Genomic DNA, 16,779 nt, shown 5'->3' with positions numbered 1-16,779 from the left:
TTGGAGTCAAGAAAGCTTGCATTGGAATTCCAGCTCTACCACTTATGACCTATGTGACCCTGGGAAAGTCTATGACGTGATTGAAAGAAGCCTCTTATCTAACATGGATGATAACCTCTCCTAGACATACTATTCTGTATAACTCAGCAGTGAATCTGAGAAAATGGAAAAATATTATTTAGGAAAAAGGAGGAACTTAAGGAATTTTTCTATGTCAGAATATGCTTTAAAAAAAAATCTGTGAGAGAGGAAGCAAAATGTTGGCAGAGATGGGGAGGAATCTACTAGAGATAATACCAGTCAGGGGGTGGGGTGATAGTAGACTGGCCACCATGAGACTTCATGGGATCTTTTTATTTGTAACTGGAAGGGAGCTGGCGGACCATCATGTCCAAACCATTCATTTTACAGAAAAAGAAACTGAGGCAGAGCAAGGTGAAATTCATTGCCCAACATCAACTCATAAGTATCTGAAGCTACATCTCAGGTTTTCCTGATTCTAAGTCCAGCACTCTAGTCACCTACTGCAAGCCACTTTATCTCTTGTGCTTCATTTTCTTTACTTTATAATGAACGATTTGTAGTGAAATAATGATAATGCTTTCCCCAGCCATCCCAAAATAATATTATGATGCCCAAAGTGAGATAATAGATATGAAAGTTAGTTGAATTAGAGTAACTTTGCCGATATATTGTTATCTCTAGAGGCCTGAAATTGGGCAGATGGACTTTTTTTTAAACAGAGAGGTGGGGAAGAAGAAAATTCAATCTGTCCTTAGAATATTCAGGGAAAAGGTGGGAGCCATTGAAGTAAGACAACTTCAAAAGATATGAATCATTTATATTCAGTATATTGGGATTTTGATTTTTAGATAAATGAAGTACAATGTGAAATAATTATTTTCCATGAAGTGGACTGTGACAGCTGACATCTCTCCCCTGTTTTCTTCCCTCATCTCATAGGTAAGGGTGGAGTTTTATAATGTTAGAACTCTAAGAAGGCCCTATGAGAAAGCCTGGCCTAAAAGATAATTCTCATTCTAGGCCATTAGTATACCCTTGATAGGTCAACTAGACTTATCCAGAGCTCAGTTTCCTCCAATCGTTAATGCTTAAATGTAGATGTGCCTTTCCCAGAGAGGGAACTCAGGCACACAGAGGATCTTGTGTGCCTACTTTTACATGGAGACCATAACCCTGGCCAAATCATTTGAGTCAATTTATCACTTAGTATGTGCTAGATGCTATGTTAAGCACTGGCAATACAAAATGAAGAAGGGAAAAAACCCTAACCACAAGCAACCTATGCTGTAATAGATGAAACATATAAATAACTAAATACATGCAAGATATGTAAAAAGTTGACAAAAGTAAAGTGAAAGTATTATCAGCTTTGAGGACCAGAAAAGACTTCCTGCAGGAAACAGAATTTGACACAATTAATAATACCAAAGAGGGCAGTGTTGTTCAGTCATTTCAGTAGTATCCAATTCTTTTTAGAGTTTTCTTGGAAAAGATAATAGAATGGTTTGCCATTTCCTTCTCCAGCTCACTTTACCAATGAGGAAACTGAGGCCAATAGGGTTAATTGACTTGCCTAGGGTTGCACAGTTAGTAAGTATCTGAGGCCAGATTTGAACTCAGAAGATGAGGCTTCCTGACTCTAGGCCTAGTGCTTTATTCACTGTGCCACCTAGCTGCCCAAGGGGGCAGTGGCATACTACCAGATATGATGGCCAATCCTTGAAATGTTATATACCAACCCCCCCCCAAACTCCCATATAGCAAATGTAATATATTCTCCTCACTCCATTCTACAATACTTCATACAAGTCTTCCCAGGTTTGGCTAAAGCCATCTCTTTGTTAATTTCTCAGAGCACAATAGTATTCCATGGCAATTACATACCATAATTTGTTTGATCATTCTCCAATTCATGGGCACCCTCAGTGCTTCTTGTTCTTTGCCAATACTAAAAGATACACTGTGAATATTATTTTACATATAGGATTCCTTCCTCTTTCTTTGATCTCTTTGGAATATAGGCCAATACCACTGCAAAATATTGTTGTTGCCAAGTCAAAGGGCATGAATAGTTCACTAACTCTAGGATCATAATTCCAAATTGCTTTCCAGAATGTCTGGACCATTTCAGTGAATCACCCTGGCCAAGCCCCAGATTCAACCCAAGTCATTTAATTCCAAATACAACACTCTTTCCAAAAAGACTTCCTTACAAGATCTTCTCATAATGCCAAGTTGTTTAATACCGCAAGAGTGGATGAAGCTATTGTCTCATCTAAGTAACAATAATTGCCTCCTGGAGCAATTTCACTTCAACTGAATAGGTGTCAAAATGTTTGAAGGACAGTTAGTTAAGTAAGAACCATGGCCCATGGCTGGGCTTCAGCCACTGACACGAACCATATACTTGATGGAGCAGTTAAATAAATGTTTGTATGTGTGATTTTTCCTGGGTTGGGACATTAATTGTAGAATTTGGACATCCTTTTCTTTTATCTCTTTGAAATGGAAATTAGTACATTCTTTGCTCTGCATTTCAAAGTATCATCTACTGAACCACTTCAACACTGGAGTGAAAAAAAAATGTGCCTCTTAGGTCAACCTTCAAAGATATTGAAGCCCCCCCTAAATTAGAACCTCTGTTCTTTCCTTGTCCTCTCTTCTAGCCTCATTTCCATAATCAATATGATTTCTTCCTCAGAGAGAGAGAGAGTCCTGAAGGAGCCATGGTGTTAGGAGTTGGGACTACAGGAATTTATGGGTACAAATGTTCCTAGAGCAATTGATAAACTGATGAAGTAGTGTCTGTACATGCCAGCCCTTCCAATACTTGAAGACAGATATCATGCCCTTCCTAGGAATTTCTTCTTTAGACTAAACATCCTCCAGCTCCTTTAATCGTTCCTGACATGGCAGAGTCCTGAGATTCCTTGCCATCCTAATTACCTTCTGCTGGATGCTCTCCAACTTGTCAGATATGATCTCTTTTATTCTAAGAGAGAAGATTTCCCTGGGAAAATGAGGTTACATAGTTTAGCATCCACTCTCTAGCTCATTCATGATGCCTTTCTTGCTCTCCGTTACAGCAATCCATTACGAATAGTGATATCATGTTTGTCAAAATCCACTGCCCATGGGATACACTGTGCAAATATGCAGAGAGGATGAATATCAGGATGCCCTTCAGGTACAGTAAAGTCTTTTGTCCTTCCTTTTCACACCATATTAGTATTAATCTTAGGAAGTTCTTGCCATTTCATACATATTTTTTCAATTAAAGCAATGTGAAAAAACTATTCGTTTCAAAGGTCAAGTTATATACCTCATGGAGTATATCTGCTTATTGAGTATATATCCCTGGTCCCTGATATCATAGGATTTTGAGCTGTTGAGAACCTTACAGATCATTTAGTCCAACAGTGTCATTTTGTACATGAGGAAACTAGGGACCAGTGGTCATAGGACCTCAGATTCCAAACTAAAAAGAGTCTTGTTGTTTGGTCATTTTTCAGTTGTGTCCAACTCTTCATGACCCCTTTTGGGGTTCTCTTGGCAAAGATACTGGAGTGGTTTGCCATTTCCTTCTCTAGCTCATTTTACAAAGGAGGAAACTGAGGCAAATAGAATGAAATGACTTGCCAGGGTCACACAGCTATTAAGTGTCTGAGGTCAGATTTGAACTCATGAAAATGAGTTCATTTGAACTCATGAAAATGACTCCAGGTCCAGCACACCATCTACTATAACCACCTATCTGTCTAAAAGGAGCCTTAGAGGTCACCTAATCAAACTTCATTTTATAAATGAGGAAGATGAGTCCCCTAGAAGTAAAAAGTAGATGAGTTAGAATTCAAACCCAGGTCTTCAACTCTAGATACTCACTTCACACTCTGACTCATTACACTTGACCGTATTTTCTTCTCCCATTGTAGTTAACTAATTTTTCTAAGCTCAGACAGTAAATTGCAGGGTCAGACCTGGAACCTAGAATCTAAAAGTCCAGTGATCTGTCTACTATACTATACAGTATTCAAAAGACAACCAGAGAATATGTAACATAACCTCCACCAGTCCACCCTACCAGCACTGCATAATTGTTCAAGAGTCTTAATCAAGATGATTGAAGCCATCAGGAAACCTGAGTTACACAGAGAGATTTTTAATGAGCTTCATCACCAGAGATGTTTACAAAGACTTGAATAACACTACAAAATGATTTGACTAGATAGGTGAAAGTCAAAAAGTGACTGAAATTAATTTACATCATTTTCCTATGAGGATCCAAAGGGGGGCTTGGAAACATGTGTTAGATGATAACTCTGATTTTCTATGATTTTTTTCATGTTAACATTTTCAGAGCATCTAAAAAGAATCTTGAAATAGTCACCCAGGAGTATGGTAACTCTTGAAATATAATTAAGCTTACTCCCTTTTTTTCAATCTCTATGTAAGTGTATCTGTGCTACTTTTCTCTAACAAACTGAAAAATATTGTAAGGCCATATCCCAACCTCCACCACTCATGACATCACTATCATTTATGAGAAAATGATATATTACATAAAGCAGAAAGGTTGAAAATAGAAGCCCCTTTTCTCAACAAGTTCATAGTCTAGTGGAAGAGACAACATGCCAACAACTGTGTAGAAAAAAGACATTAGAGTTATGAGTTGAAGATGATCTTGAAGGAAGACATTAAGATTAAAGAAGACTAGGAAAGGCTTCTTGTAGAAGAGGAGACTTTAACTGAAACTTGAAGGAAGCCTGGAAATGGAGATGAAGAGGGAGAGAAGGTTTGATGCATATGAGATAGCCAGGGAAAAAACCTGGAATTACATGATGAAGTATCTTCTTTGAGGAATAGCAAGGCGTCAGTGTTGCTAAATCATAGAATGTGTGGAAGGGAATAAAACATAAAAAAAGACTAAAAAGATAGGCAAGGGCCAGGTTATGGAAGGTTACAATAGCCCAAAAGAGGGTTTTATATTTATTCCTGTAAATAAATAGGGAGCTAATGGGATTTAAGAAAATCAATTTACCTTGGGAGGTAATGAGTTCCCTCTCACTGAAATCATTAAACAAGTTATTTGACTTTTTATCATTAGATGTAATAGAGTAGTCATATTTTCTATATGAGCTAAACTTGATGACATGGAAATTCCTTTTGCTTTAGAGATTTTTTTAAGCCTATAGCCATACTGAGAAAATTTCTGGTCATACAGATGACCAGAAATCAAAGTGGATGAAACTCCAAAATGGCTTCTTAAAATAGCGATATGTCATCAAAGAACAGCACAAGCCTCTGTTTGCCTGCCTGTTGCTACACAAGGTGGCCAATGCTAGCCATGCTATTCTCTACTTCATAAAGGACATCATCCACTGGGATTCTAGGCATGATCAAAACACTTGTAAATATAAAAACCATAAGGAAAACTTGAGAGCTCCCTGACAAGATGTGTGATATCATGATTGTGATGGTGCTGAAAACCAAAGAAAGGCTGAGAATGTTCCGCCTTACTATTGCATATACAAAACATAAACTATGCTTTCTCCTTGCAACTATCTTATGTTTATTATGTGTATACTCATTTGTGCATGTTCTGTCCTCTGAGAGAATAGAAGCTCCTTGAGGGCAGGGAATAGTTCATTGTTGTGTTTTTTATTCCCAATATCTAGCATATGTTCCTGGCATATAATACGTGCTTAATGAATGGTTATTGATTGATTATTGATTGGGCACAAAACCATGTAGAAAAAGGTTTAGGGAAACAATCTTAAATGTGTTATGTCTATATATGGTACCAACTTACTAGATTTTTTTTAAAGCTTCCTTGTAATTGAGTGCATTTTTCACTTGTCATCCCATGTTTGACACTGGAAGACGTATCCTCAAGCCGCTATTTCTGCTTCTGGTCACAAAGTCAATTTAAGCACCATCTCTGGTGATGAGCATTTTTGCCACTCAAAATATTTTGAAAGCATAATCTTAAAGGTCTCTGTCATTTAGATATTTCTGTATAAGATTTTCTACATCACTGACTTATGGTTGTTGTCAGGAACAAACTGTGTTGCTTCTAAAGACCATGTTGTCATAACAGAAGGAAATGTCTAATGCACTGTGATTTTTTTTTTCTATTTCCATCATCTTTGCTGAATTTAGCCAAGTGGAGCCCTGACCTTGTCAGCTATGAAAATGAGCTTTCATCTAAAGGCAGCAATGAGCTAGAGAGGTTCCAAGATTAAGTTAGTATTTACATATCTGCAGAGGGTGATGCCTTTGCTTTCTCAGATGTGTCTGCAAACTAGGAAAAGAACCCAAAAAAAGATAAATGATGTCATTCCTTCAAATGATTTTTATTTCATTGGATAAAATACAAATGGTGATCAGATAACCAGAAATCAAAGTGAACAAAGCTCAAAAATAGCATCTTAAAATAGTGGCACGTCACCAAAGAATAACACAAAGCCATTGCTTGTCTGCTTTTTGCTTCACAGGGTGGGCAATGTTAGCCATGCTGCTCTCTACTTCACAAAGGACATTATCCACTGGGATTCTAGGAGTAATCAAACATTTGTAGATATAAATACCATAAGGAAAATTTGAGAGCTCCCTTAGAAGCTGTGTGACATCATGATTATGATGATGTTGAAAACCAAAGAAAGGCTAAGAATATTGCTGTTGCATACAAACTCCTTAATGTGCATTTAAGGCTTTCCACAATCTGGCTGGCACCTGTGTTTTCCTATTTCCCTTGTCCAGCCAAAGCATACTACTCACTATTTCCTAAACTCAGCTTTCCAAATCTGGCCTCTGTGCAGTCTCACAAGCCGATACCTAGAATGCCCTCCCTCTGCATTTTTGCCTCTCAGATTCCTTGCTGTCCATTTAGGCTCAGCTCGGGTTTCTCCTTCCTAAAGACTTTCCTAACACCCTTCCCTCCTTAGTGTTTTCTCTCCTCAGTTTTATTTATATTAGATGTACTTGTGTAAGACTTCTGTCTCTGCCCTCAGTAGAATGTAAAGCAGGGATGCTTTCACTTTTGTCAACCTAGCTTAGTAACTCACAGGTCCTTGGTAAATGTTTATTGAATCAAATATAGTTTTAGAGATGATAATTTGTTTTAGCAGTGATTATGTTTTCCTATTCCTCTCTATGCCTTTGTTTCATTGAAATACCCAAAAGCACCTAATAATAAGCCTTTTGCTTTATAACATTTAAGTTATGATCCTGTCTCCTCTTTGTTCCTGAAAGACAATATCAGAGTGGATAGAAAGGTAAGACTTGAAGACTGGGAGATCTGATTTCAAGTCCTCTCTCTGATGTGTCCTGGCTGTGTGATCAGAGACAAGAGGCTAATTTGCAGAGAAGTTACTGAACTGCTTTGGTAAAGGCAATTTCTTGACTTGGGAATTCCTTACAGCACTGAGATCTTAAATCCAGTCTGTAGTCCTAACCTTTGCATAGCATGATCCATCCCCAATGTTCCCTCTTCTGATTATCTCAGGAATACCATGTTTAGTGTATGCATCAAAATACTCTAGAGATGGCCTTCAAAAATCAAGCCGAATTCAGTCGATGACCTTTTAACAAAATTTGAAGGTATAAGACATGCAGAGTATCCTGCTAAACAGTTGGAAATATAAAGATGAATTAGAGATGGTTCATGTACTTAAGTAATTTATAGTCCATTAATTGAAATAACCATTCATCAATCACCTAGGCTATTCACCCCTGGTTTAAACTGTTGGCTTATCTTAAAGTAGAGGTGACTACTTTAAAATTACATTGCTATAAAACTCAGATTATGAAAACACGGCAGCATCTATCCTCTCCTCATGCCCTTGCAGCTTTGTTCCATCAAGAAGGATCTTTTCCATTTTCCACAGTCTTCTATTCTTCTACACAAGTTTTTCCCCTATCCATTCCTTTTTTTTTCTTTCATCTCCTTTACCATGAATGCAAGATTTGTTTTATAATCCTTCTGATAGTATTGCCTTGTCCCACCCTTAATCCCATAAAGTTTTGGTTCTTAACCTGGGATCCATGAACTTATTTTGCCTTTTAAATATATTGATAACTGTATTTCAATATAATTGGGGGCTCGGGATACTTCTTTGTATTTTATTTAATTCATTTAATAATGTTATGTTGAGAAAGAGTCCACTGACTTCACCAGATTGTCAAAAGGTGACCATAACACAAAACAAATCTTAAGACTCTTACCTTAAGGAAATCGACTTTCAGAGAGAGAGAGAGAGAGAGAGAGAGAGAGAGAGAGAGAGAGGGAGACTCATTCTGTTACTTTTTTATCTGAATACCAATATAAAAGACTCATCTTCCTGAGTTCAAATCTGGTCTTAGACATTAATTAGCTGGGTGGTCCTGGTCAAGTCACTTAACTCTGTTTCAATTTCCTCATCTGTAAAATGAGCTGGAGAAGGAAATGCAAATCACTTTAGTATCTTTGCCAAGAAAACCCCAAATGGGGTCAAAAAGAGTCGGACACAATTGAACAAAAATAACAATATGAAATTACTGAGGAGATTCCCTGCAATTCACTTTATTATACTTCAGTTCAGTTAAGTACCTGCCATGTTCAGACACTGTATGGACAACACTGACGGTAATAATAATAATTATTATTAGTAGTAGTAGTAGTAGCATATTTTGGATATTAAGTATTATTCAATGTATTATAATATTATAAAACTGTATATTATAACACCTTATTATATACAATACAATATTACAATGTTACAAATATATTACAATAACAGTATTTTTATAGTGCTTTAAATTTTGCAAACTGTTTTGCAAATATCTCATTTGATCTTCACAACAACCCTGGGAGACGGGTGCTGTTATCCCCATTTTACAGATGAGGAAACTGAATCAGACCTACATGAAGTGACTTGCTCAGGGTCATACAATTAATAAGTGTCTGAGGCTGGATTGTAACATAGAGTTTCCTATCCACAGGTCCAAAACTATATCCACAATATCATTTACAAAGACAAAAAGTGAAAGCATCCGTGCAGAAAGGCCTCATGTGAGAACAATGAGTATTTAATCAGAAACAATGATGGCTATGTATTAGCAATCTATGATTTATACCTACTGTGCAGTGAGACTCCCCTTAACTGTTCCAGACAATCATTTCACCTGTTGCATTTCCACTTTGTAATGTTGGACAATGTCTGAAAATGTGCTGTCAGCTCATGGCAGCCATGCTGCTTTCCTTTGTTTTCAGTGGAGTCATATCACAATTGAGAATGGCTAATACTCAGTACTAATAACAGTTTCAAGTAAATGCTCCTAGGCTACCAGGGAGTAAGAAGTTTGAGTCTAGGTTGTTATTCAGTCCAAGTGCTCTTTTCCCTGTAGATAAATAGTATTACCAACCATGTCTGCTGTGTCTAATTATACATATGACCTTTACCATCTTTTAAACTCTTTCCTGGAGCTTTCTATTGATGTTGAAAATTAGTCTTAAATTTATTTTTTTTTCTGTTGCATTTCATGAGCATAACTTTATTCTTTATCAATATTTCCTAAGTAGTGACTTAACTTTCCCTACCAGAAGTCTTTTCTTCCATCAAAGGTGAAAATGAAGAAAAAGAGGCATATGCCAATTGTGTGTTTGTGTGGGGGTATATGTTGTACCTTATGTGAAACCCTAATTGCTTATGCAAATGCCAGAACCATACATATATTGTGGAACAAAGTAGAACTTCAACAAGCTGAATAGAAAATCTGTTGCCTGATAGGCAGGCCATTGATTTTTGTTTCAACGTAATGATGTTCTCCAAGAATTATCTAGGTTCTTAGAGGTAAGTTTAAAACATATTCTGCAAATTTAGTGCATTTCACATTTTTAAAGAATAGCACATATAAAAATGGTTAAATCAATGGCATATCATGATAATGGTATTAATAATGATGATGATGATAACAACAACAATAGTCTTTGTGTAGTGCTTTAAGATTTGAAAATGTACTTACATGTTATCTTACATATTGTAACTAAGCCTCACCCTAAATTTTGGGGTTTTAGTTCTCGAAAAACAGAGTATTACACACAGCCATTGTCCAATTTGCCAGACACTGCCCTATGGAGGTCTGTCACCTAATTTCTCTGAATTCTTTGTCATATAGAGTTTTTATATTCTTTATATGGACAGTTTCTTATATCAAAGAGTAGTATTCCTACTCACGACAAAGAATTATCAGGTTGATTATTCTACCAAATTGGTTCTGGAATGCAAAGAACAAAGAAAAGGAGAAAAAGTCTTTAAAGTTTTCATTTATTTTTTATATAACTTGTGGAAATTCAAAAGTACTATCTCATTCATTGCACTTCTCCATCATTCTTTTGGGGAATTGGACTGGGTTGGGAAAATGGCATCCAGAATCCATGTTTTAATAAGTACCTTTACTGGCACTGCCTAAGGCTTCATATTTGTCCATTATTTTGTTCCTCTAACAATATGGATTATGCCCACCCAGCTAGAGATTACATACTTATGTCTTTGTTTGTTGAAAGAAATAAAGTTCCAACTCATTTCATTATTTTAATCTTTAGATTGATATTAAAATAAATGTGCAGAGGATTCCTTGAGGTGAAGTAGCCCCTGTTTTCCATCATGTCTCTGAATTATTTTATATCTTATTCTTGAACTAGCCATCTGTCTTCCCTCTTTAATCCACTGGTTGCCATTTGCAGACCTCAGGGTTGCTTTTGATAACACATGATCTTAGAGCCAAGACCTATCTTGGTCATATAATGGTCTTAGGATAGGCCTGGGCTCTAAACCTCAATTTTAGATGCTTATAGGTCTTCTTTGTTAGCTGATCATGCATTTGTAGTTTTCTTATTTATTAAAAAATACATTGCTGTGGAATTAGATGTCCCTTGAAATATCATTTCAACTAAGGTCATATTTCTGTGGGACCAATTAATGCCATTGGTTGAAATAAAGCAATGTTTTGCTCTTCTTAAATCTGCTGTCTTCATACAGGTAAAGTTCTCTGTGTTAAAATATTCATGTTTGGTATTCTTGAATGTTATAGTTAACCTTAATTATAACTTCTCACAACTATACTCAGCTGATTTCTTTTCTCCTTTTTTTTTGTTCCAGGAAAAAATGCTATTACACTGACTGGAAGAACAGAACGTTGAATAGGTTGGTGGATGATAAAGCTACTATGATGCCAGCTTATTATCCTGAAGCAAACAAAAATCCCCAATTCAATTCTACCTTATAAACCAGCTGCAAATTCAAGGAGAAAATAATGAGTTGGATTGTGTTCAAGAAGATTCCCAAAATGTCATTATACCCAATAACACAATGTTTAAAATTGCCTAGACAGTTGATTTGCTCTTTTTTTACTCAATTAGACATGGCCAAAAATCTTGTACAATTAAATGATGTGAAAAGGAAGTTTTACCTGAATGAAATTTTAGTTCTCGAAAAACAGAGCATTACACAATACATTACTGATTAGCTGCTGTTGTTACAGTAGACATAGAAAAAAATAGAAAAGGCAGGAAGCCTAGAGATTATTCAGGCCAATGTCTTAACCTGTAAGATGAAGAAAATGAGTCCTAGTGAGGGAATGACCTACCTTTTATTAGTTAATCAATGAGAGTGACAGACTTTGAAATAATTTCAAAATTGAGAATCTTGACTTGCAGTTAGGTAATGTTGGAACTGACCAGAATTTTAAACATATGTTCCAAAAAACAACAACAACAGCAACAATGTCCTTTGCCTTGGTAGTCACGGTAGCTATGACAAAGAATCAGTGGCACCGAGCAACCTGAAACTTATGAGGATAGGATCCTTGGATACTATGATAGGCATTCCCTGCAGGAAGCGATCTTCCTTTTTATGGAGTCTCAAACAAAAGTCTTCTGGAATGTTGTCAGACTGTTACTTATGGCTGAAAAGGTGAAGGATGGAGGTACAGAAACAAAACAGCAATGTAAAGGTTAAAAATGTACTGAATGAAGTGGTATTGAAATATTAAAGGTAAACAATTTAAAGGTTAGAGAAATAATTAGAATCATAGTGTTGGAGAAAGTTAAGAACAAAAAAGAATCTTAGAATAGAGAATTTCTTTGAACACAGAACAGAGAATGTCAGAATTGGAAGAATGTTTAAAGATTTCAGTGTTTAAAGCATGGTATATCATCAGAGCTAAAAGCTACCTGCAAGGGATCTTAGAACCCTGAATATTGAGAGAGAAGTAACCCCAAAATATAGAACATAGAATACAAAAGTTGGAAAGGACCTTAGAACACAGAGCATAGAACATCAGAGATAGGGACCACCTAAGAATCTTGCCTATAGCATGTTAGAGGTGCTTGAGACTTTTGAATTTATCCCATTCAAACCAATCATTTTATAGAAATATAAGTAATGAAGAATATAACATCTCCAGAAATATTAGGTCAACCTACTTGATAAAGAAAAGGAAGTGGCTAACTCAACAATAAATTCCAGGTTTAATATTATTCTAAGTCTGTGCAATGGAAGGGAATAATAAGAGTTTATCATTCATTTTAAATTTAAATGAGTTATGGCAAAAATGTTAACACTTTGTAAGTCATAAATCAAAAATAATAAGTATTCATGAAGGATTTTAGATTTTCCACTCTAAATTTTAGTCAAATCTCACTAGATCAAATCAATTTAATATGTCCTTAATTTAGGAAAAACGTCTCACAGTTTCTTCATTTTCTTAGTATAAAAAAAAAAGTTCTGTCTGATCTCTACTCAACAATCTGCCCTTGTGATTTTGAGCAGATGGCATATCTTGTCTGGGTCCCAGTGTAGACATGAAGAAAAATGGGTGGTAGAATGGTGAATGAAATGGGTTTGAGTTTAGATGATTTCTAAGGTCCTATAAAATTCTGATTCTCTGTGATTGAATAAAATTAGCAAATAGTCACCACAGAAGCAGCAGAGGAGTGGAATAGGAAAGAGAAAAGTGTTATATAAAGCATATAACCAATTTTAGGTACTATCTCATATAGATAGATATATGCATATATTACACAAACTTACACATATTCATATATACACACAATCTAACTTCAATGAAATAGAAAAATGGAAATGCAATTTTTGCCCTATATTTTGGGATTAAAACTAATTATTAGTAGATGCAGAAAAGTTAAGTGATTTGCCCAAAGTCACACAACTAGTAAGTATGTGAGGCAGAATTTGAACTCATGTCTTCCTGATTCTAATTTCAGTGTCCCTCTCCACTGTTTTTCCACTATTTGTGGTCTATAAAATTGTTCCTAAGGACATGTGGTGGTTATACATCTATGCATCTATAATCCAATGGTTTGAACTCCAGATTCCTTTGATACTATATCTTCTTAAATGAGCCTGGACAGCATGGGTCTGGTTTTTTAAAGCCAAAATTTGCCAAAAGAGAGAATCTTTGCCCTCAACCTTATCCATTATGAATGAGCAGTATCATGTCTGGGGGGAGGGGTAATAATAGAATGGGAATCAGGAGACTTGAGCTGTAGAGAGAACTCTACAATAAACTAGCTGTGTGACATTGGCAAGTCACAAAATCTCTCTGCATCTTAGGACCCTCACCTACTGAATGGCAGGAGTTGGGAGAAGAGTATTAGATAGTCCTAAGGTCCTTTAAAGTTCTAAGAGTCTCTAATTCTATGGTGGGTATGTTCTTCAGAACTGGTGGAGTGGGTCTGAAAAATGTAAATCTTGTAAAAATGATACTTTCAAATCGAGTTGAAATTGCATCGAATTGCTCAAAGGCTTATAAACCCTTAAGTCTTCCCATGATGCCATTGTAGCTGAGTTGCAATAGCTGGGGGTAGAGGGGGATCAGTAAGGAAATGATGGTGTCTAGTATTTGGCAACCTATGTATTCCTCATTCCTGACTTCAAATGGCATCAATGGAGTCTCTAATAGGTGACCCCATTGTGGAGGGTGGAATGTCACTGAGTGATGAGAATTCCTGAATATCAGGACCACTTTCCTCCTGAGTCACAGAATTTGTGAGTTAGAACTTTGGAGACCATCTATCTAGTCCAACCTAGGCAGGAAAGGAATCCTCATCATAATAATACCCAGCAACAGATTTTGGTCTCCTTATAGGCAGATAAAGCATTTATTAAATGTTTATTATATGCCAACCATCATGCTATGGATTCTATTACAGTATGTCCTATTACAACAACAATTTGGGCCTTGTTATGAAGCTTGAAATAAATGAAAATAGTGAATAAAGGGAGCATGATGTGGGGGAAAGCACATTAACATGAGATTTTATGCCTTAGGTCTTGGGTTCAATTCCTACTCACCCCTTGCTCCAAAAGTGATTAGGGGCACCTCTTCATTTAAAGGTAGAAGGTATTTTACACACCTCAACCACCCACCCATAGGATGAAGTCTATGATTGTGTTTCCTCCAGCACTTAACAGGTCTCAGTGCAGGATAAATGTGGTACTGTGGTAAGCACCTCATCTAATCCAATCTAAATTGTGACTTTGTCCCAGTTTGTATCGAAAAACCATCCAGCTGAGAAGCTGGCTTCCCAAAAACCCAATGCAACTCGACAAGGAGGCTCTGCCTGACTTGGAGGAGACAGACTGCTACACGGCCCCCTTCAGCCGGGCACGTATGCACCAGTAAGTATTCCCACTCCCACGGGCCTCTCAAGCCTCATGTGCTCATTCTGCTGTGAAGCCAGGGCTGCCAATGGCATAAAGCAGGAACAACAGCATCTCTGTGGCTTGTCAATTTAGGCAAAGTCTTTATTTCCTTATTAATATTTAACACTTAATTTCTGAACAACACTCAGTGAGCATTATGAATTCTTTGTTTTATGAGTCATATAAATTCAAATCATAAATATTGCAGTGTTTATGGGCTGTTCATCTAATAGCCAAACTGCTATGCCTTCCTAATGACTGCTGTTATGGATGGCAGCAAGAGAGGGATAATAATAATAACAATAATACAATAAGTTAAATTCAACAGACATTTGCTAAGCATCTACCATGGACAGGGCTGGGTGCTGAATGGAGAGTGATAAACTGTGATCCAGGAAGACCTGGGCTCTACTCCCATTGCAAAGACTTCACTAGTTCTGTGTTACCCCAGGCAGTCATGTAAACTCTGTTAGCTCCAGTTTTTTTCATCTGTAAAATGCAAATACTAATGCCTACGGTAGGGAGCTAGGTGGCGTAGTAGATAGAATACAAGATCTGGAGTCAGGATGAGCTGAGTTCAAATCTTACCTTTGACATTTACTAGCTGTGAAACCCTGGGTAAGTCATTTCATTTCTATAACTATTTTTTTTCAGTGAAATGAGAATGATAATAGTATCTATATAAGTATTAATTATTTTTATTTGTGGTGGTAGTCGTATTGATTTTACAGATCCATTATGAGGATCAAATAAGACGAGGGAAAAGCAACTCTTTATAGACCTCAAAGTGCTAAAGAAATATCAATTATTGGTCTTTTTCTGAGAATACTCCCTACATCCATGCCTACTTTCTGTTGTTCTAACACTGAAAATCTTAGAGGGTTGATGGACTTGGGGGTCAAGGGGAAGGGTGTGATTTGCCTAGGGTCAAATAGCCAATATGAGTCAGAAGCCCTGAGTCCAAGTTACCCTGACCTTGAGGAGAGTTCTCTATCCATTCTATTTACAGATATTCAAATGGATTTGTGTTCTTGACAATTTAGATGTTCCTTCCAAAAATGCAGACCATACTGCATTCATGACTGCCCATTCTATTTGACTCTTGTCCATGAGCTTCCAAGAGTTTGCTGTGAGGATCTAACCAATGTGCTGGAAGCCATCTTTAGTTTGTCCTGACATCAAAAGGATACTAGTGGAAACTTTGGGCTATCCACCTATTATCTCTTGTCCTTGCTATGTGATCAACCCTACTTCCTTTCCTATCCCACATGTAAATGACAGCATCCTTTGCCCTTTATCTTCTTCAATAACCTTCATTAGTCATCTGTTATGACCAGTTCACACCCACCATCAGCCAACATTTGTTAAGCCCTTCCTATGTGCCAGGCACTATACTAAGTGCTGAGTCTCAACACTAACCTCTATGCGATATCCATCCTCATGCTTCAGACACTGTTATGTTAAATACTGCATAGCCAAAAAAAATGACAATGTCATAATATTGGTATTTAAAAGATCCATCAGAGAATCCAAGTTGAAGAGGGATTCCCTGTGGATGATCAGATCCTCAGGATGCTCATGTTAGCAGATGGCATTATCCATGTTTCTCCAGAACACTGAAGAACCTCCCAGAAGAAATCCTTAACTGCTCAAAAACCTTTAGCCTTAACCATCCACACAAGAATGACCAAATGGATAAATAATTATATTATACCTTTTATGACATGAGTTCGGGGAGATTACCTAGAGAGCTTGTTTACCACTGTAGATCTGGGATATACAGTGCAAAAGGATTTCAGGCTCAGAATTCAACAGTTGGAAATTGGCTTCAGGAAACTTCAGAGTTTCTTTAATAATCTTGGGTTTCTCTTGGAAACAGAGGTTTATCCTTTAAATTCCAATATACCTGCTATGCCATACTATTATTGTAATCAGCCCTCATTTGAGGCGAATGTGGTAACTGGATAACCCAAGATGCTCTTTTAAAGGGTGTTTTGTCTTTTATTCCTCAAGTTCATTAATTGAAGAGTACCTACATTGTTTTTAAAAAGTT

The 16,779-nt window shown here is 36.7% G+C and overlaps 1 protein-coding gene across 1 annotated transcript in view; it reads left to right on the top strand.

Moving 5' to 3' along the window:
- Positions 1-16,779, top strand: part of ANO3 (anoctamin 3) — a 448,483-nt gene that overhangs the window by 289,531 nt on the left and 142,173 nt on the right. Inside the window, exons 6-8 of the mRNA XM_027852601.1 lie at positions 3,111-3,211; positions 11,163-11,207; positions 14,571-14,702. Coding sequence (XP_027708402.1) covers positions 3,111-3,211; positions 11,163-11,207; positions 14,571-14,702 — 278 coding nt within the window. The remainder of the gene's footprint in view (positions 1-3,110; positions 3,212-11,162; positions 11,208-14,570; positions 14,703-16,779) is intronic.

The sequence above is a fragment of the Vombatus ursinus genome, unplaced genomic scaffold (assembly GCF_900497805.2).
Source record: "Vombatus ursinus unplaced genomic scaffold, bare-nosed wombat genome assembly UNPS02009770.1, whole genome shotgun sequence".
NCBI lineage: Eukaryota > Metazoa > Chordata > Mammalia > Diprotodontia > Vombatidae > Vombatus > Vombatus ursinus.
Note: the sequence above shows the minus strand (reverse complement) of the source record. Positions and strands in the feature narration are given on the sequence as shown.